We start from the raw sequence: 21,558 nt of genomic DNA on the forward strand, positions 1-21,558 counted from the left end.
AACTTGAAAACCATCTTTCTTTCTCTTGAATGCATTTAAATTTTTTGCTTTGTTTTTGTACCACAATTCATTTTCGAAGAACAAAACTTAACTCTGAAGTTTGATTCATTTTGAATTAATTTTAACGTAATCTTTTTATTAAAAAGTGAATTTTAAGTCTAATTTAGTTTTGCAAGATTAATGTTGAGGTATATATTTCAAATGTGAGACTAGATATTAGTGAATAGTCAATAGTGATCCAATCACGGATAGCACGATAAATTAAATAAAGAACAAATTTAAGTGGAATAAGGTCTAATTTATGACTCTGATACTGTGTTAAGAAATAAACTTTAAATTTAATTCAATCTAATCTTACAGAATTGATTTCTGAGATGAGATTTGCATCGACTTATGTTAAGAAATAAACTTTAAATTTAACTCAATCCCACAAATTGATTTGTGAGATGAGATTTGTATCCACTTATATATTATAAACTTATTTTATTTCTAGTCGATATAAAATCTCCAATATTTTATTTTAAAATTATATAAATATTAAATTAGGTGATATTTCATTTTTAATTATATATAAATATATGAAATTTGAATCAAAATCTTGCCAAAAGATATATAAGCTTAGTTCATTTAGACAAAGTGAGAGTAATTCAACAAAATGATTCTAAAAATAAACCAAACGTGTCTTACAAGATTGATATTTCATCAAGTATAATTACAGTTGCAATTTCAAATACCTTTCAATTTTGACTTATATCTTGAAGAAATGAAATTCACACTCCCACCCAAGATTGTGAAACCCACCAAACATTCTTGGCAACCACCAACGACCTTCACGTATCTAAATACTATATACATTCTTGGCAAACACGAATTGTCCCATTATTAATAAAAACAACGTATGTGGTGGCTATTTCACAAAGTGGAACAAATAAATACATGAAGTGTGTATAAACAAATTCAAACAAAGACAATCCTCAAATTCCACGTCATTAATCTCACTAAGCAAAGCAAAAAAAGAAATGTCACGTGGTATGTGGAAAAGGACACGCAACAAAGAATATAACCACGTACACATACAACATGGTCCACTTTGTCTTTTAACATACATACATACTTTTTTTTTTCTTTCTTATTTTTCAAGTCCCAAACCCTAACCCCACAAAAAAAATATATATATACATTTTTTCTTTTTAAAGTTCTAAGTAGAATGTGACATTATATGCATGTTTGAAAAGGTTCCCTTGCATCCCTTTCTCTAATTTCTTGTTACTCACTCCACCATGTTACTACCTTTTGGTCCGCTCTATTTTTCATCCATTATTACACTACTAAAAACACTTATATTTTTTGTCAATTTTTTTTTTAAATTTTTTTTATAAAAAATGCTTACAAATTTTGTTGTGAAAAAAAAAATTGCAAAAAATTGCTATCAATTTTTATGCAAAATATTTTGTATAAAACACTTTTCACAACAATTTTTGTAGGAAATACTTGTACATTTTATAATGTTGTAGAAAATAATTATTCACGAAGGAATTACCTACCAATTAAGATTCTTAGTAAAAATGGTAGAAAAAAATATTTTCTTACAAATTTTTTAACAAATTTGTAAGAAAAATCACATATGATATAAAAATTTCTAGTAGTATTAGGGTTTTATCATATATATATATATATATATATATATATATATATATATATATATATATATATATATATATATATATATATATATATATATATATATATATATATATATATATATATATATATATATATATATATACTTCTTTGCCTGAGGGAGTTAAAACCTAATCTTTTGATACAAGGTAACAACCATGGAAGTTAGCAAAGGAAGAAGGGACCAAACATAAAAACATAAAAGAGTTTCATCCAATGCTTTGAAAGCATGTGCAAGAACTTTTTAACACACAATTCTTATATCACATGCATAGCTTTAGGATCTTCACTTTTGCTAAGGCTGAAAGAAGCACTTTTGAAGAACATTCCACGGTTGTTGAGGTGGTTCCTTCCTACAAAGCTGAATTCCGAAGAAACCTACATAAAATATATTAAGCTATATATATATATATATATATTGACCCCCCAGCAATTCAATACTTTTAAAAATTTTACTTACATTTACATGTGCATAATTTTTTTTTAATTCTACACGTGTGTATTTTGTTGTTGTTGCGTGTTTATGAATTATATATATATATATATATATATATATATATATATATATATATATATATATATATATATATATTTCAATAGAATTATGTTTTAAATTCAACCAATGAATATCTTGAATATGAATAATCAAATCAAATACATAAAACTTATTTTTCTGATGTACTTTTTATTATTATTTAAAATATATTAAATCTTGTATATTTGTTGGGTTGTATTTCTTATTTAAGAATCTGGGTTATGATTTTCAATATATTTTAATCCATGATAAAAAAATGTTATAAATAATATATTAAAGAAAACGAGTTATTAATTTTTCTCTATTCGTTTGTTGAAGTTTGGCTCAATATTCAGTTTATTGCGCCCGGTGATAAGAAGATACTCATTCTTTCTCTTAATTTATAATAATGAGTTATTTTCTATATATTTATAGACTTTTTCATATTCTAATTTTTGAAGGTATTAGAATAATATTAAAAATTGTGTGAATATAGAGGAAATGAATCATCTATATCCAACTCAAATGGTTGTACTTACACATAATTAATAAAATAAACAAAGAAAACTTAAAAGGTTTTCTTTATATTACTCATCAATGTTATTATAACGCAACTGTCATAATTCGGTTAAAATATTGGATTGTTGGTTCAACCAATAGATCACTAATGGAACTGTGACCTAATATATCATTAAATATATAATTTTATGTTACATATATAGTTAAGTAACGTTTTTATATGTTAATATGTAACCAAAAAAAAATAAGTTGGTAAAATAATCATAATATTACTCTTAGACCATTGGGACATAAGTTTAATTCTCACTTTCTATGAAATGCATGTTCGATCTAATTAGATTTTCAAATCTTTTAGTTCTTTTATTTAACTTATAAGTTGCTATGAGGATTTTCTTTTCTCTACTCTACACTTATCTTATGTTGGGTTGAAAAGAAGAAGAAAAATGAAAAAAAAAATAATGCTGAAAAAAATTGAAACATGTGGAAAAGTAAGATGGTTTGTGTGAGGATAAAAAAAGAACAAAAATATTATTTTAAAAAATATATGATATAAATTACATTTTCTGCGTAAAATAAATAAAAATAAAAATTGAATAATGTATGATTACATTACCTACGTTAGTTAATTACGGAGAGAAATAATTTTGGAAAATGTCAATTTCCTTCTCACTTTCCATTATTTTCTCTTTATATTTGAGTGCAAAGTAAAATAACATATTTTTACAGGAAAGTATTTATGAACATCCCAAATAATGATTTACACAGAGAGAGAAAGAAGAAAAATAATATAGATTTGTAGATATATATGACGTGATAAAAGAAGATAAATAGAAAACAATTGAAAAGTATAAAGCCAATGGTGGATCTTCAAATAAATTTAGGATGTGAAGATAAAGACAAAAGTTAAGTATATTTTTAATCTAATTATATATTTTTTTATATAGATCAAATATGTTTTTGAACTGATATTTCAACATAAACATGTTAAATAATATGAACAATTTAAATGATAATATAAAATACATTTTAACACAATTTAAAGATTTATGAACAAATATATTTTAAAGTTTCGATGTTGACAAATTTCAGTTTCTGAAAATTCAGATACTAGAAGCAAACTTAAACTCAATATATATATATATATATATATATATATATATATATATATATATATATATATATATATATATATATATATATATATATCTTAAACAAAATTTGGGGCCGGCCCCTTTTAATACACTGAGATTGCCCCTGTGTATAATACATATTTTTAAATAAGGACACCAATGACCTTGTTTTAAATAATGGTTTCACAAAGTAAAAACAATAATATTATGAAAGGTGAGTGTGTTCCCTATACAGTAAGATTGTTTTATAGGAAAATATTTCTTTAGTATCACTGTTCATAAAATATTATATTGTAAAAAATATTTATTTATTTGAGTGTAAATGAGTGTCAACATATCAATGTTTTTCTTTTCTACGTTATCGTAAAATGTCAATCGCTAAATTGCTTATGAAAGTAATGAATATGAGAATTGTTTTCGGCCGAAACAAATGTGGAAGGTGAGTGATTTGGGCTTTAGCCATGCATATGGCTACTTCAGTTTATGAGAATTGCTTTAGGCCCAAACAAATGTGGAAGGTGAGTGATCTGGGCTTTAGCCTTGCATGCGGCTACTTCAGTTTAGCAGTATCTGGGGATAATTTCTTTCTGCATCCTCAGATTTTCTTTCTGCACCCCTATATTTTTTAAAATTCTCATTGTAATTATAGTAATTTATTTATTTCTTTACAATTTAAAACTTGTTAGGTGTGTATTAAGGTTCAGTAGCCACTCCATTTCACTATACTAAATTTTTTATTGCATTTGATTATGGATTCTTCCAAACAAAGCTTAATTGTATACAAGTTTTTTTTTTTTTCCTTTTTCTAGTTCACTACTCCAAATTAATTTTATATCGAGATTAAATTTGAGACAAGTAATTCGAAAATTTGGATTCTGATGACTCATAATTCATAAATCATTTTTTATATTTATATATAAAAAAATAAATATGGCGTTACATTTAATTTAATATCGAGATTAAATTTGAGACAAGTATTCGAAAATTTGGATTCTGATGAGTCCTGACTCATAAATCAATTTTTATATTTATATATAAAAAATAAATATGGCGTTACATTTAATTTAAAATCTTAAAAATAATAAAAGTTTTGTAATTTTTGTTCTTATATATTATTCATCTCATTAATTTATATTCAACTTGAAACGTTTAATTCTTACACATTTAAAATTTTTACTTAAATAATTACTCTAATAAAATAAGATCATATTATTTATAATATCTATTGTATATAGAATAATATTTATAATTGTTATAGGTACTATGCTGAATTTTCTTTTTTTTAAAACTCAAAATATTTAAATGTTATCTAAAATTAACAATTTACCTGATAAACTGAAAAAAAGCATCAGTGTATAATGTCTCCGGTATTTAATATACATCTCTTTATAGAATCAAAATCAAAGTGTCCATACACGAAAATACTCTACTAACAACCATGACAACAAAAAAAAGTTATTTAATGATTATTATGACTAATTTATATACCAATTTATAAAATAAAAAATTTTTAGTTATTAAAATGGTTATTATTATAAATAAAAAATTATAATTAGTCTTTAAAATTTAACTATTAAAAAAAATAGTTTATAAATTGATCATTAAACATTAGTTATCAAAATTTTGACAACCAAATAAACTAGTTTTTAATTAATTAACAACCAATTTAATAACTAATTATAAGTTTTATTTATAATAGTGATTATTTTAGTAACAATAATTTTTTATGTTGTAAATTAGTACTAAATTAACCATTATAGTGAGTAACAATGTTTAATTACAAAAATTGGTGATTGTTTAAAATTTTTTAGCGTGATTATTGATTAGATTTACTTTATTTGAGTATAAATGATGTCTTGGTAGAATTTATATTCATAACATGTTGTACATGTATTTCATGCTAATTAATAATTTAAAGAAGCATGACGTGGCTGGCTACATATGTTGATTATTCTGTAAAATTCTTTTGGAAAGAGTTTTCAACATCTTAATTTCCACAAATTAGAAGAAAATTTTATAGCCGCCACGACTATGGATCCATGTGCTCAAGATGTTCTCCAAAAGTAATTCTTCTTAAAATCACGTTTGTATAATATAAACGCTAATTCACAGATTGAACTTTTTTGGCTTTGTACATAGACAGAAAACAAAAATGGTGAAATAATTATTTTAAAAGGGAAGCAAATATTGTTTTAATACGTTATAATAATAACATCTTTTTTTAACTAAAAACACAGTTAAAAGAACACAAAGGGTATTCTTCTCTTACAAGATTTATTTTATTTGGAATGGGTGTTACTATATCATATTATTATTATTTTTTTTAGATTTTGTGCTAGTGTTGCTTTAATCATATTTTATAATCCAATTTTTATAAACTTTTATGTACTTTAAAACTTAAAAGGTACTTTAATTATTTATTATTAAGTATTAATTTCATCGCCATATAGATTTATAAAATAGAAACTTGTATGAGTTAATTTCTCATCCCTACATAGTAATTGAATTCATTTTTTAATGTCATATCATTACGCAAATTCCAAATTACTCATTATAGCAATTAACAGTATTATTCAAAAGATGGATGAGTCAGAATTGTCTGCGAAAGGAATAAAAATGACAATGTTAATTTAAAATATTCAAACTCAGCATACCTCAAAACATACTAATGGATAACTACGAAGTCATAAGATATAATTATTAGAAAATACACACATATACATATATACCTATAATATATATATATATATATATATATATATATATATATATATATATATATATATATATATATATATATATCTTAGGGTTATATATATGATTTCAGATTTCAGATGTTTGATTGATTAAAAAATAAATAAACTAATGCAGTTTGAAGCATAAGACTGAAAAGAGAGTGGTTGAAATATGGTCAAGAATAAAGAAGACAAATCCTGATGAGTATGATATCATGCACTGCACCGACTTTTGCGTCATATACTTTGAACTAAACAAAATACAAAATATGAAAGAGTAGTTCGATTTAAATTTTCTACCAATATTTTCTAACAAAATGAAATAATAGTTAAATATGTTTTGCACTAATATTTAGATTTGCAATATAGAATAACATTAATCTGTATATGGCTAGTAATTTTGTAAGATCTTCTTATCAGTGACTAAAATTCTTAACAAATAAATGTTTTAAACAGATAAACTATATTTTAAATTTATGATAAATAAATTATAGTATGATACTAGCTAGGTTAGTTTTAACCAATAATAATTTCATTTAAAAATACTGAAAAACGATGAAAATATAAATGTAAAAGATAAGAGATTAAGAGATATTTTTCTATAAATATTTGTTGAAGAGCAATATAAAAATAACTCTTCCTACCAATATAAAATACAATGATATGCAGACACGTGTGTAATAATACACTTAATTAATTAATACTTTTTCTCTCCTACTACCTCTGCACACAGCTCCATGTTTTGTTTTTTTTTTTTCTGAAACCATGTTTATCCATTTGTTAAGAATGAATGAGTTTGAATTAGCATAATAACAGGTCACAGGATATGCTTTCATTCTAGTAAACATAAAACTGTGATGGTTGTTAAGAGCGTTGAAATTGAAAAGAATAAAATAACAACGACAATAACATCAACAACACGCACTAATGAAGAACCTGACGTTTGAACAAAGAGACCAAACAGAAACTGACGAATGCATGAAAGCAAACGTTAACCCTTCCTATTATATAACACACCACACACCCTTCGTTTCATTCCCACAGTCCCAAACAACACACTCATCAACCTAAAAACAGAAGAGAATCTGAGCCAACAATGAGTGAAACAACAGCAAGAGATTCTTCAGTTTATGGTGTCATGGCAAGTTGGTTCACACCCTCCTATCTCTTCATCTTCATCAACCTTGTCATCGGAACCATAGCCATCACCTCTCGTTTCACCAACACAGCAAAACGCCAACGCCAACACCAACTCATCCGTTCTCCCTCTTTGTTAAACAGATTCACATCCTTCAACTTCCGTTATCACAAACATCATGAAACGACACCAACGTTAACGCCTCACAATCACAACGTTGTTGTGGAGCCTGTCCAGACTCTACACTCGTCCCGCCCGGTTCAAATTAAATCCCTCGATACGACTGAGACCGGAGAAGAGGATGAAGTTATTAAAAGTAATAATAATAACTCACCCCAGTTGGACCGGGTTCCGTCTTCGTCGTTGCTAGACCGGATTAGGTCTTTCAGTTTTCGTAGAACAGAAAGTGAAAGATCCGACCCGGTCCAAAATTCTGACTCTGGAATGAATAATCTCGTACGAACTCCATCTTTATTGGAGCGTGTTAGGTGTTTTAGTCTGGATTTAGGTAAAGTGGAGAAGGAAAGTTGTGACTCGGTTCAGCAGCAATTGAGCCGTGGTCCTTCGTTTCTCCAGCGGCTCAAGTCCTTGACCTTTGACAGATCGGAATCCGAAGCTGAGGTGAGGGACGGTGGGGAGTCGGTGGAGGAAAGGGAAGAAGAGGAAGGGGTGGACGCCAAGGCTGATGATTTCATCAACAGGTTTAGACAGCAACTCAGGTTGCAGAGGCTTGACTCTATTCTACGTTGCAGGGATATACTCACACGAAACTCATAACAACAAGTGAAAAGAGAAGAAGAAACTCTTTGGATTCAATATTATTCCAAGGAGAAGATCACTTTTTTCCGAATGTTTCTTGTTTGAACACGAGAATTTGGCTACCTGGTGTGTTGTTTGTAATCTGTATTTGTAAACCGTTGCTGTTTTTGTTTTGTTATTCGAAAAGAAAAATTTAATCTATGTGTATAGCAAGCAGCTAGCGATAATCTTTTGAATGGAAACAATTTTTAAAGATGAAGTCTGAGGTTTTTTCTTTTAGCGATATTGTTGTTAGTTTCTTGGTGAGTGTTGGAGAGGGTGCTGTGTACTAGGTTATTAATTTATCTGGTGTTAGTCTCATCGCTTGTACTAATCAGATGACTTCGAGGTTCCAAAACGACCAGAAAATTATAATAATGATAAGAATTAAGGAAAGAAAAAATAAATTGTTGACTAAATACTCTTCACCAAGACGATCTAATTGAAACTTTAAAAGGAAAAAACTAAAGGAAACAAAATTATAGAAAAGTAACATAATTAGAATTCCCTATATATATGTTTGACATAGGTCTCTTAGGAGTCTTCTTCAACCTTTGGCGGGGCTTCATAGTCACTTAGACTTACTTTACCACATTGTCAAGTTTATCGGCTGAATGTTGGTCAAAAAGTGTTTTACACTCTAAGTACTGCCGTTCAGATTATTAAATACTGCATATGCACTATCACATGTTTAAGGAGGGAGGGCTTTAAAATTCCACAGCCTCGATAAAATCGAACATTTCATTTTAATTACATAGCCTAAATAGTATTTGCTCTTTCACATTTAACTCTAATACCTCAACCGAATATATAGTATTAGAAGACTTTTAGCACCATTTATTTTACTAACAATTCTATTCATATAAACAGTATTACGTCATTTCCCCATTTATGAATTTTGTTACGAACCTCAAGCATTGTAAATAAGCGCATTTAGAAAAACTCAATATAGCCTTCTGTTGGCAAATTTTGTTAATATTAAACTAAATATACTAACAACTCGTTCTGGCGTAGGACAAGACATTGAACACAGATGAGTAAATGCAAAATGCAGGGATTCATAACTTCTTGAAAACTCATTAAAAGAATCAGACTTCAAATGTAAAAAGTTATGGCTATTAAATTCTAAAAATCACTGTCAAACTCAAAAGAAAAGCTTTCATCATTGTCAAACATAAAAGAAAAATATAATGTAATACCACCGTGTTTAAAGAAACGAATTCATAATGACGTTTAAGAAAGAATAAAATAAATAAACTCACATCAGCTTTTACTTTAATTTTTGTACAAACAAATCAAACTTTCACTAAGAAGGGACGCGTTCAACTTTAAATGGGACACACGCACCCTTATCCCCATCCTCCGAACAGCACGAAAGACCGATGATAAATGAAACAGATTAATTTATCTAAATTCCCGTTTTATGTTCAGAATGTATAGCCTGCATTATTATAAACTTATGTAAAAGGATTCTGCAACTGGCAATTAATGCAAGCAGAGCCTTATCCCCACAACTTAAATATATGGCTTAAAACCTTAATGAAAATACAAAATTGATGAAAAGGAACCTTTCCTTCCTCTTGCCTCTTTACACACATCACTAATTAATTAACATTAAACTAAAAGTACACATGCTGATGTCCATCGAGACCAAACTATGTTCTTTTTTTGGGGGATATGGTAAGGGAAAAAGGGAACATTGGGGGATTACAGTAATATAGAAGAGTCTAGCAACCAGTACGAAGTTTTAATGCCAGGATATCAAAATCACGCAGCTGGAACCTTTCTCCCATCCTCTATAAAGAAAATTGCTGTTTCTGGAACCTGCAAAAGGAAGGCAGATTTTCGATCATACGAGATTTCTTCAAACCATTTAACTCCCCGTCTCCTACTATCTTGAAATTATTCATAGCAAAGAAAACATATGAAACACTTTTCAAAGGATTCATTGAGCTAACTACAGATTACTGAAATTTTTGTTTATTTAGACTCATCGTTTAAAATTGTCAAACAAATGGGGGTCAGTGATAGATGTCAACAAAAATAGATATAGTGTATGTTTGGAATTCCGTTGCATAATGTACACAAAAGTAAAAGCATGTATGTTTTTCCTTTCATTGTAAGGGCCGTTTTAGGCGTTTTAGGCATTTTTGCCTTCCATGAAACGTAAATGTTTTTTACCAAACAAATGGGTTCAGCTTTCAACCCATAGTCTCACTAACAACATCTCATTCAATAAGAAGCAAGCCTATCTTAGCCGACGACATTCACATAAAAACAGATGCATCTTTACAGACTCCATTTTCATCACCAAATTCATCCATCAGTACTGAAAACAAAATATTAACCATATCATGCATGAAATATGTTGGCTACATTCAGCTGTAGTATCATAGATGAAGGAAATGTCCCAAATAAGATGGTGTCAAAGATAGATTGCCGATTTGAACAACAAATTTCCTTGCTCAGTTTAATAACCAAATTAAAATATGCATCGGTCTCTCACAAGAGAAGAAGATTATAATGGAAATTATGTTTCTGAAACTTGATAACTCAAATTTTCCTTTTTAATTGTTTCTTTTCACCACTGTCGGCAATACATACGTTTAAATTAGATTACACAATTACAATGCCAAACAAACAACGATCAAAATTACTTACATCAGGCCATGTATCTGTAATGAATTCCACGATATCATAAGCTATATCCCCTTGAACATCAATTTGTTCTTTCTCAGTTGGTCCCTAACAGCAATCAATCCACAAAAAGTATAAGACATTATATCCATATATGAACCAACAATACTAGGTATCGGGATCGTAGTTGTCAATCACAAATAGCAGTACAGAGGAAATGTCCCTTAAAACACTATAGCAGAATAGAGGGTAGCAAGATAGCCACTATTGTAACCAATTAGAAGATAGCACAAGACAAGGAGATGACATAAATGTTTCAGAGAGATTAAATAAAGGAACACGGACAGAACGAAGTAAGGCCGAAAAGATCACGGTTAGCCACAGGTCTAAGGGACATAAAAAAAACTATGGATAACAGAGTGTTAAATGACTAAGAAGCAACGGTTTCAGTTCTTATTCATAGAAGGGGGATAAATCCCAAATTAACCCCCAAAAAAGGTTAAACAGCTGTTTCATTGTTTAAATAAGTTTTTTTGTGACCCGCTCCAAGCAGCCGCTCCATCTGCAATTTTCCATGATTTTGTCCACTATTTCTGCTGCAACAGCAGCTACTCCAAATTGCAACAATACTCCACTTTACCGCTCAATGACACAATTCCCCAATAACACTGCTATTTGGCACTATTGACAACGATGGTTTGGCTTAGTTTATTTTTTGAGTTAAAAAATGTTTTCTTAAGTAAATTCGTAATCAACTTTTTGGAAGAAAACAAAAGAAAAATCCCAGGAAAAAGGGTCACAACATGCATTTTATGAACATCATACAAAATTTCAGCAAACCTTGACAACAGAGGCTCCTGTAGCAAACTTTTTCCCGAGTTTCTTGGAAGCATCGCTGAGCTTGACACCTGAATGCAATAGAAGAAAAACAGGTAAACACCAAAGCACACCTATGTAGTATTACCTTAAGTCTATGTTTGGATTGATACTGAATAGAAAGGGATGAATGAAATGATGTCAGTTTTAAATTTTTGGATTGTTTAAGATGAAATGAAACAGAAGGAATCCATATTATCTAATTCCATCCTGTAGAATAAAAATTTCCCCTTATTTCACCATGAAACGTCCAGACAGGTATGACAAGTTCATCCCCTTCCATCTTAGATTCTACATGTCCTTAAGACATCCAAATAATGCCCAAGAGAATAACAGAAAGAAGCTCACCGAAAAGCTCCAGGCCCTTCACAGTGGTGATACACTTTCGCTTGTTACGTACAACCTTTTCAATAACCACCTCTTGCTTCTCCTGAAAAAAGCAAAATCACTTCCAATCACACCAAACGACATGAAACTATGACATTAGCATCACACAACAAGTACATTCACTAGACAGGCTTAAAGAATTCCAAAACATGCCTTCTTCTTTATCTTCCCACCCGGAAGACGCTTCACCTCTTCTTGCTTCGGTGCTGAAACATCAAAACCAAAACACACCATTAGAGAATCACATTGACTAAGCTAGAATAACAAAAAACTCAAGTCATTGAAAGCCAAACAACTCATCTAAATTAACGGTCACACACTAAAATACAAATTCTAAAATTTACGGAATTTCAACCTTCTTCAATCGCAAGCACACTAAACAAAAATTAAAAAGAAAAATACCCGAGGAAGCAGCTCCATCACCAGTTCCTGACGATATACCGGTACTTTGCAGCTTGTCAGCAACTTTATCAGATTCCTTATCATTTGCCTCTGCGCGAAATAATAATAAAATTCGCATTTGAATTAAATCGGAATGATCGAAATAAATAAATAAATAAAACCGAGTAAATTGGGGAATATTGAATTTCTTTTGAGAAAGAAAGAAAGCAAAAGTACCTTTAAGAAGATTAGGGTATAGGTCAGGGACGTTTTGGATCAACCAGGGTTTGCATTTCTCGAAATCGGATCCAAATTCGCAGTATTCAGGAGGCAAACTGCACACCCCACAGTACAGCACCCGAACCGGTTGGGGTTTCTCCGCCATTGTTGTTTATACACAAGCTTGCAAACCCTGCTTCACTTTTGCAGTTTTCTAGAGAACGAAAACACTAACAAAACGGTGCGTTTTCGCAACGCAGCTCTAGAGAAAAAGACGATGGTGATCGATGGCCGCGGTGAAGGGAGGGACTTTGATGATTCTTTGATACGATGTCGTGTAGGGAGTTTCTCTATTTAAAGAAAAAATAAATAAAAAAGTTTAATCAATTGCACTTTTAACCCCTTGTGCTTTCAATAGTGTCAATTGAGTGAGTGTATGACTTTTTAATATTGGTGGTTCCAACTTTGTTTTTCGGATATTATAATTATAATTATGAATTTTTAATTCCTCCCTAATATATATTAATGTATAATTTACGTATTGTTTGAAAACCAAAAATTATATAATTATAATAATTAAATGATCAAATTGACACAATTAAAATAAATAAAAAAACTAAAATTGCATAATTGTTAAAAAATTAGAATCGCGTGGTTTAAGAAACCTAATTGATACTAAAAGGTATTGAATTCATTCTAATATGATAATAGAATCGCAAAATAAATTAAGCAGTGAAATATTGTGTTGTCTTAAAGTTGTAATTTTGTTTGAAAGAGTCTATATTCTAGGAATTATTTTTATTAATAGGTAGAAAAATATCATAATATAGGAAGAAGTGTGGTCAATGACATCAATTATTCGTGACAAAAATAAGTAAGACAAATTACAATTAAATGAATTATGATATTTGAATTTGTGTTATATTCTTAAATAAAAAAATTGTATTCTAAGTAACAATTATAGTTTTTGATATATTAATAGGTAGAAAAACATCATGATATTGAAAGAACTAACACCGATATGAAAGTTTCGTGATTTACTTATCTTTTATAACACGAAGCAAGGTTCCATACAAAGTCTGACATCACGTGATTTTTTCTTTTATCGCTACTAGACAAAATTATTTATTATACTTCTTTAAAACCTTTACTTTTGATACTAATTATTATATTAAAAATCAACACTAAAATAAAAGTTGTATTTGATAGTCATTCATGTTTTTTTTTTTTTAGAGTTAATAATCTTATTTTTATGGTTTGATCAATACTTGACAAGTGTGATTTTTATCACATAAGTGGTGCTTGAAGGCAAAGAATAAGAATAAAACTATTGCCTATCGGAAAGAAATAGAGAGGTTTTTTATTTGCACCTCTTAAATACTAAAGCACACTCCCCCTCCCTCAACACGTGCTTTAAGTTTCCTCTATTTTAGCCCAACGTAAAAGCCCACAAGCAAGCTCACCTTTGTTTTTATTCACCTCACCATTTATATAGACCCCGGATCTAACACCTTATTAATTGAATTAAATTTAAACATAAATTAAATTAAATTATACCTTATAGATTATTTGGTACACTTATTTATTACAAAAAAAAAAAAAAATACAACTTCATACGTAAGTTGAACTCATACATATTAAAACTAATTTCATAAAGTTCCATAGGAGAGATTCCCTGGTAAAGTAAACCCTAGTTGTACATTGTTTATTGGAAAATCCCTTGGCCCGGTGACAATATCCTTTTGGGATCAAATTGAGCTTTTCTATCTGCAAAAAGTTTCCATTTTGAGCCAAAGTGTTCCATCCATTGTTTCTGTGTTTTGTTCCCAGTGAGATATTCCGTGATCTTAATACCAGCACCCTTACAAAACTCTAATATTTGTTGGTTCTGACTCTCATATTTCTTCACCATATCTATCGAACTTGTAGCACGCAAAAGACTTACAGCGTAGAAAACATCTTCCTCTGGTGTAACTGGTGACATCTTATCATCCCACCTGATTATTATTATTATTATTATAATTAATTCATCTTAGTTGGATTTATACTAAATAATATATAATCAGTTTTATGAACTTACTTGTTTCGGTTCAGTGGGTATATCAGAGAAATTCCGCTAGAAATGTTTTGCTTAAGAATAATGTTGTTGAAGACACCTTCGTTAAAATCTGAAATTCGTGATCTTGGAATCCAGATGTTCAACCAGGGATGAGGAACTTCCCAAAGTCCTTTTGACCTTAGAAATAACTCTTCTGCATAAACTCTGTTCAGAAACTCCTCGTACGATGCATCTTTTTCGAAGATAAATGTTGGTACGAAGTTTAACCCTTTCACCAAATCTGCCACATCCTATTTAAGAAACATAATAGTTAATTTAGTAAAACATAGAGTTGACACATAATAATGAGTTTGTTCCAGTGTTCCTAAGAAAAACATGAGAAATTTGCAACATTTGTTTCACTACCTTTGCCACTTGAGAGTTGCTGTCATAGTATTTGACAAGTTCTATGATGTAGATTATGCCATTTTGAGTTACGAGTGAAGTTATTCTCTGATGATCAGAATCTGGATAAAAGGAAAGATCCAGGGGTGGCTGATTGAACAGAAGCATGCCTTCTACATAATCTGCTGCAGTAGTGTTTTTGTTTTCACTGAAGGAGATTAAATGTTCTTGGTCCCTAGAAAATGCATTGAAGTTGTTGTAAAGCAGATGGAGCCATTTCACCTGCAAAATGTTCCACATAAAAATACCTCGTTAAAAGTAAATAAATAATTTTATATGTATGTTCAGTTAAATGATTTACTTTTTATATATATATATGTTTCAAGTAATTCTACATTTTGCACATAAAAAAAATGTAGAAAGGGGAGAAAATGAGACTTGCCCTAGTTGGTGCAGGTCCTAGAGGTATTCTTGCTCTTGTTATTACACCAAATTGACCTAATCCTCCAAGAACACCGTAAAATAACTCCGAGTTCTTGTCCCTCGAGCAACTCACAAGCTCTCCTTTTCCTGAAAAAAAAACAAATATATTTCTCATAGATCTAATTGAGAGTACAATAATATTACAAATTTAACTGTGAATTTATGTCTCATATTAAATAAAAATGTATCATATAAAAATTAATTCAAATTTTATTAATGTTTTGTTTCTAACATTTAAAAGACAACACTAAATAAAATGTTTAATAACACATAGGTATAAAGTGCAATCATACTAAGTGTTTTACATGTTTACATATAGGTATTTGAAGTAAAGTGATACATACTTTACATAAGTTTTTTTATTGGAAAACGTTTTTCTTTCTAAATAAAAACACATTATTAACTCATTGCGAATTGGTTCCAAATTGATTAAAAAATGGAGACCGATTTTACGGTTGAAATATACAGAGAATATTACTTAATATTTTTTTTATTTAAATTAATTTTTAAAAAATATTTCAGTTTTAGAAATATATTTTGGTTTTAGAAATTAATTATTATTTTAGATTAGGAGTGAGATATTCTAAATAATTTATATTTGATATTTGTTATATTTTGCTCTATATATAGGATATCAATAAAATAAATACAAAAATATGTTCCTTCCTATAACATATATCTCTCATATCTCTTATATTTTCATAAGTCCTAAAAATCTCAACAAAATAAAATAAATATTAGATCAATTACTTGACTTATCTGATATTTAACCAGATTCTTATCCAGTAGATAAATATGAAAACTCAATTACCCTGGTAATGTATGTTTTAATTTAAATTAAAAAAGGAAAATAATATGGAGTATATCTTTTAGGTTTATCAGAGAACAAGTGTTGACTTTGAAAAATGAGATTTTGAATTGTTTAGAGATGCATGAATATATTAAATATATAATGTGCATGTAGGCGTTCTAATTAACTGATATTTTGACTCACTACAAGAGATTGGTCGACAAGATGTTACATGTGAAATCTTTGTATTATATGGTTGCAAACATCCTTTGATTTTTTTAATCATGAACAATATTGGTACATATACGGTGAAATCATATGACAGTTACATTTAAGTGTTTCTTTCATATTTTAAATTTGTCAAATTGTTAACTTTATTATGTTTAAACTCAATTTATATTTTAGTCTATATACTCAAACATAAGTGACAAATTTGTATCGATGAATTTCAATTTTTGAATGGGATAAAAAATTGTACTTGTATTCATTATGAAAAAATGGAATTTATTATAATTAATTTAATATAATTCCAATTCAATGAATCAATTAATATTTTAATCGATATATATATTACACTCTATTGAACTATCGCTTAATAGAAAATTATCACTTAATGCATGCCAATAAATATCGGAGAACAAAACAAAATAATATTTTTATAACGACAAAATAAAATTTATCGAAGAGCATAATCAAAATCCAAAAGTTTATGAGGGATAAAAAAATTGTTTAAGTAGAAAATATATTTTGGATGAATAATAGACAAATATATTGTTTTGCTATTCTATATAATAATTCATTTTTGGTGTTATATATATATATATAAGTTTTAATATCTTTTACTTTTTACAAATATATATATATAACATAGACTTAAAAAGTTGGGTTAAATATGTTTTTATCCTTCAACTTTTAGTGAAAATTAGAATTAGTTTTTCTTTTAAACTTTGGTCCAATTTAGTCTTCCAACTTTAGAACTGCATGAATTTAATTTTTTCAAGCAAATTTTGTTAAGTTTATTTAACTTTTCAAATGCATTTTATGATAGCATTTGATATGTTTACACCATTTGACACACTTTTGCTTCAATGTTAGCTACGAAACTATCATGAAACGCAATTAAAACGTCAAATAAACTTAACAAAATTTGGTCAAAATGACTAAATTTACACAATTTTAAAGTTGGGGAATAAATTTGGTCAAAATTTCGAAAAGGAACTAATTCTAATTTTCACTGAAAGTTGTAGGATAAAAACATATTTAACCCTAAAAAGTTTAAAATCAATATGCATATACGTGAAGATTACGATAAACAAGTTTTAAAGACAAAAACTAAGATAAATTCTGTACAGCTTAGAATTAAAATGAGTAATAAAACATTTTAAACCCTAAAAAATGACAACTTACTGACCTAATCTTTCTATTGACTGAAATTTAAAAGGATTTAACTTTAGTTTTAATGATTCTTTGTCGTGAAGTGAATGTGACATGATTCAAGGACTAATCATAAAATATATTAATGAAAAAGTGAACAAATTTGAGTGTGATAAATAATATGAATATGTTTAAAGGAGAAGTTTGAAATGTGATGAACAGTTACCTAACTTTTCAAGACTTTGACCGCATTGAACTCGAAAACAGGGTGAGATTTGAGAAAGTGATGATACCTGTGACAACATCGAGTTGAAGAACATTAGAGATCTGAGGACCAAAACGAAAGGCTTGGCCACTGATTCCAGCATTTGAGAGAGTTCCTCCAACACTCAGATACAGATAATCAGTCCAAGATAAAGGTGTGAGTCCACGTTCTAGGGTTGCATGCAACACATCAATCCACAACACTTCACCACCAACATCAGCATAACAATTCAAACTTTTTCCACTACAGTTTGAAACCGAAACCAGTGACCCTTTGAGGTTGGTCATGTTCAAGACCACCCCATTTCGTCGTGCCTGGGCTTGCCCCAGAATGGAGTGAGCTTTGCCTCTGGTGGCTATGGTGAATGGGGTGGGAAGAGAGTTTGAGAACTTTATCAAACTTGAGATATCGCTAACCGAAGATGGCTCAAAAACTTGTGATGGGGTTTCGTGAACTATGTGGCCATAATCTGTTGATGCCAGTGAAAGGATTTGAGGGTCACGACTGAACTTTGAGGCTATTTCTCTGGGGACTTTGAAATTTGCTTCTGTGAACACTGTGCAAGGTAGACATAGAACAGCTATGGCTATGAAAAATGCTAAATTACTCACATCCATTTTTATTTTCAAGATTGATTTCTATGTAAAATTGCTTTGAATTGGGTATATATATAGATTTAGGGGACAAGGTCATATACAAATTATGATGTATTCAATGTTAATGTAATTGACACGTAATAACTGCCGTTGAAAACGACAAATCATAAAGATGGATTAATTATAATACATTAGGTTAACTTTCAGTATTTCTTTTTAAATTTCTCTCTACGTATATATGACTTAATCGTGTAATTGAAATATTTTAATTAATGTTACTTTTATTTTTCAAAATATATCATTATGTTAGAATAATTATTAATTAATTTAATACTCCCTAACACTGTGCACATACTGTATCAGCAAATGAAATGTATTAATTACTAATTAATTCTGGATTTTCAGTAAGACAAAAAGGTATATAATTATAGAGTTTATATCTATTACTGTTTTTAATATATTTTAAAATATTAAAACTCAATATATTTTAAAGGCAACATAAAAAACAATACTAAAAATGTAATAAAAAATGAAAAAGTCGAAAATTTCTACCACTTATGACTTAATTGCATTCATTGAAGCTTTTTAAATGATAATATTTACTGGATTCATTGAACCACTTAATTAACAATATTTTTATTATTCAAAATATTGTATTCCAACCTACATCACAAAAGAAAAAAAAAAAAGCATTTTTAACAAATTGGTTTTGTATAATTTGTGACAATCATGCACTACAAGGATTTTTTACTTTTATTAATGAGGACTGGTTAATAAGGAATTTTAGCCTTGAAAATATTTACTAAACCTGTGGATGCCAGAAAACAGGTATTAGTAGCAGTGTAGCACCTTGATAAGGTGAATTCAAAGTCACCACCATTTGAATATCTAACGATTTATAATGAAAATATTTTCCATATATATATATATATATATATATATATATATATATATATATATATATATATATATATATATATATATATATATATATATGTGTGTGTGTGTGTGTGTGTGTGTATTTTATTATTTTAATATAAATAAAAATGAATTTAATAGAAAAATATTAAACTAAAAAAAATTAAAATAAAGAATATAACAACAATAAAATGAAATGAAAATTAGTTAACTAATTTTATACACGCGGGATTCCTTCCTATCTGTGAGATTTTTATGTCCGCGAATATCCTTATTGGTATTCGTGGATATTTTTATATTTTATTTTTATAAAAAATTAAATAAAATACTTAAAACAAATATCTAAAATATAAATTTAAATAAAAATAATTTAACTTTCTTATTATAATTATTTTTTATAAGTCTAGAGCGCTTAAGTATTTTTGATGTGTTAAGAATGTGTGTGGTTGACTCTGAAGAGATACATGAAAGAAAGAAAAAAAATATTTATTAGAGATATTATGATTGAACTTTAAATTGCTTCATGCGTTCAGAGGGATAAGGGCGGGCGCAGCGATAGAAATGCGATAGGAATGGTAAAAATATTATGTCTACGGATACATGTTAATAAAATCTATGTTGAATAGTCAGTACATATGAATATTGATTATTTGCATGAAGTCGATATTTTAATATTAGTTTATAAATGGTTTGAGTCTGGATATCATGTTTGCATCTATAGATATAAGTTATTTGAAAAAATTAAAATTAAAATTTAATTTTTATTTTATTAAGTTAAATTTAATTTATATTTTATTAGTTTAAATTTAATTAAAATTAAAATTAAAATTTAATTTATATTATTTTATATTATATTTTTTAATTTTATTATAAAAATGTATAAATTTCTTTTTTTAAGTATTTACGAGTGTCTACATATACATGTTGAAAAATTAGTGTGTATTTTTAAATGGCTACCCAGCAAGTAACAAGATGGATAACAAGTGAATTTTGTTGTTGTGGGTTAGGTAATGTGTAAGCACTATCCGTGTCCGAATCGACTTAGTATGTTGCTATCCCCAATAGGTGCATACTGTACTATGGTACAATATTACTTTCTGTTTGGAATAGAGGTGCAAAGCATGTTACGAATGAAAACTTTGTCTATTCAAGAAGCAGATGTTGAGTTATAAGGTGTCATGTCACTACATTCTCTTTTATTAAGCTTTCATTTTGTTCTCTCTTTTCTTTTGAATCTTTTCTCTTGGAATTCTAGTGTGGTGTGAGGACTTGAAGAAGCTCTTAGAAGAGAGCATACATTTCAACTATTGAAGACCTAACAGTTACAAAAAGCTTTGTTAAGGTGAGGGAAGCTAACCCTGTCTGAATTTTTTTGTTGATGTGTTAATGTTTCTTGTGGCATATTAAAGTTCATGGTTATATGTATCATTTTATATATATGGATAAAATGTTTGAATGAATCCATGTACATGTTGGTGGTGCATGCACATGATCTGGTCTAAAATAAGAGGATAATGTGGTTGTGTCGAGTAGAGTCCAGAAAAGGAAGAGTCAAAATTTATTGCCTAGAAATATGTATGGTGTGATAATGACTGTCATTTAAGAACTGTCACATTGTGTGTGCATATGATGTGATTTGACTGGGGTCTACAAATGAAGTCATCCAAGCTCTGTT

At 28.7% G+C, this 21,558-nt stretch overlaps 3 protein-coding genes across 3 annotated transcripts; 1 reads left to right on the top strand and 2 right to left on the bottom strand.

The window, feature by feature from the left end:
* The first annotated feature begins 7,586 nt into the window (after positions 1–7,586).
* Positions 7,587–8,734, top strand: LOC114162399 (pathogen-associated molecular patterns-induced protein A70-like). The gene has a single exon (XM_028046268.2). The coding sequence runs from the start codon at positions 7,675–7,677 to the stop codon at positions 8,491–8,493; it is 819 nt and encodes a 272-aa protein (XP_027902069.1). The 5' UTR covers positions 7,587–7,674; the 3' UTR covers positions 8,494–8,734.
* Positions 8,735–9,999: 1,265 nt separating this feature from the next.
* Positions 10,000–13,345, bottom strand: LOC114196106 (Translation initiation factor SUI1 family protein). Its single transcript, XM_028086633.2, has 7 exons — positions 13,033–13,345; positions 12,817–12,906; positions 12,568–12,620; positions 12,376–12,457; positions 11,992–12,059; positions 11,176–11,259; positions 10,000–10,338 (listed from the first exon to the last, which is right to left on the bottom strand). The coding sequence occupies exons 1-7, from the start codon at positions 13,178–13,180 to the stop codon at positions 10,282–10,284; spliced, it is 582 nt and encodes a 193-aa protein (XP_027942434.1). The 5' UTR covers positions 13,181–13,345; the 3' UTR covers positions 10,000–10,281.
* Positions 13,346–14,413: 1,068 nt separating this feature from the next.
* LOC114164552 (cytokinin dehydrogenase 2-like) lies at positions 14,414–18,993 on the bottom strand. Its single transcript, XM_028049269.2, has 5 exons — positions 18,398–18,993; positions 15,900–16,027; positions 15,479–15,739; positions 15,095–15,363; positions 14,414–15,011 (listed from the first exon to the last, which is right to left on the bottom strand). Exons 1-5 carry the CDS (start codon positions 18,984–18,986, stop codon positions 14,720–14,722), a joined length of 1,539 nt encoding a protein of 512 aa, XP_027905070.2. The 5' UTR covers positions 18,987–18,993; the 3' UTR covers positions 14,414–14,719.
* Between the last annotated feature and the right edge of the window lie 2,565 nt (positions 18,994–21,558).

This window comes from Vigna unguiculata, chromosome 9 (genome assembly GCF_037176805.1).
Source record: "Vigna unguiculata cultivar grain cowpea cultivar isolate G323 ecotype 2 chromosome 9, ASM3717680v1, whole genome shotgun sequence".
Lineage (NCBI taxonomy): Eukaryota > Viridiplantae > Streptophyta > Magnoliopsida > Fabales > Fabaceae > Vigna > Vigna unguiculata.

Excerpts from the sequence above, each read along its gene's own strand:
- LOC114164552 (XM_028049269.2), bottom strand. The coding sequence starts at position 18,986 with ATGGATGTGAGTAATTTAGCATTTTTCATAGCCATAGCTGTTCTATGT. Across the intron at positions 15,740-15,899 it reads TAGGACCTGCACCAACTAGG|GTGAAATGGCTCCATCTGCT; the intron begins GCAAGTCTCATT and ends AACATTTTGCAG. Across the intron at positions 15,012-15,094 it reads TACCCACTGAACCGAAACAA|GTGGGATGATAAGATGTCAC; the intron begins GTAAGTTCATAA and ends AATAATAATCAG.
- LOC114196106 (XM_028086633.2), bottom strand. The coding sequence starts at position 13,180 with ATGGCGGAGAAACCCCAACCGGTTCGGGTGCTGTACTGTGGGGTGTGC. Across the intron at positions 12,907-13,032 it reads ATACCCTAATCTTCTTAAAG|AGGCAAATGATAAGGAATCT; the intron begins GTACTTTTGCTT and ends TATTTCGCGCAG. Across the intron at positions 12,060-12,375 it reads GAAGGGCCTGGAGCTTTTCG|GTGTCAAGCTCAGCGATGCT; the intron begins GTGAGCTTCTTT and ends TATTGCATTCAG.
- LOC114162399 (XM_028046268.2), top strand. The coding sequence starts at position 7,675 with ATGAGTGAAACAACAGCAAGAGATTCTTCAGTTTATGGTGTCATGGCA.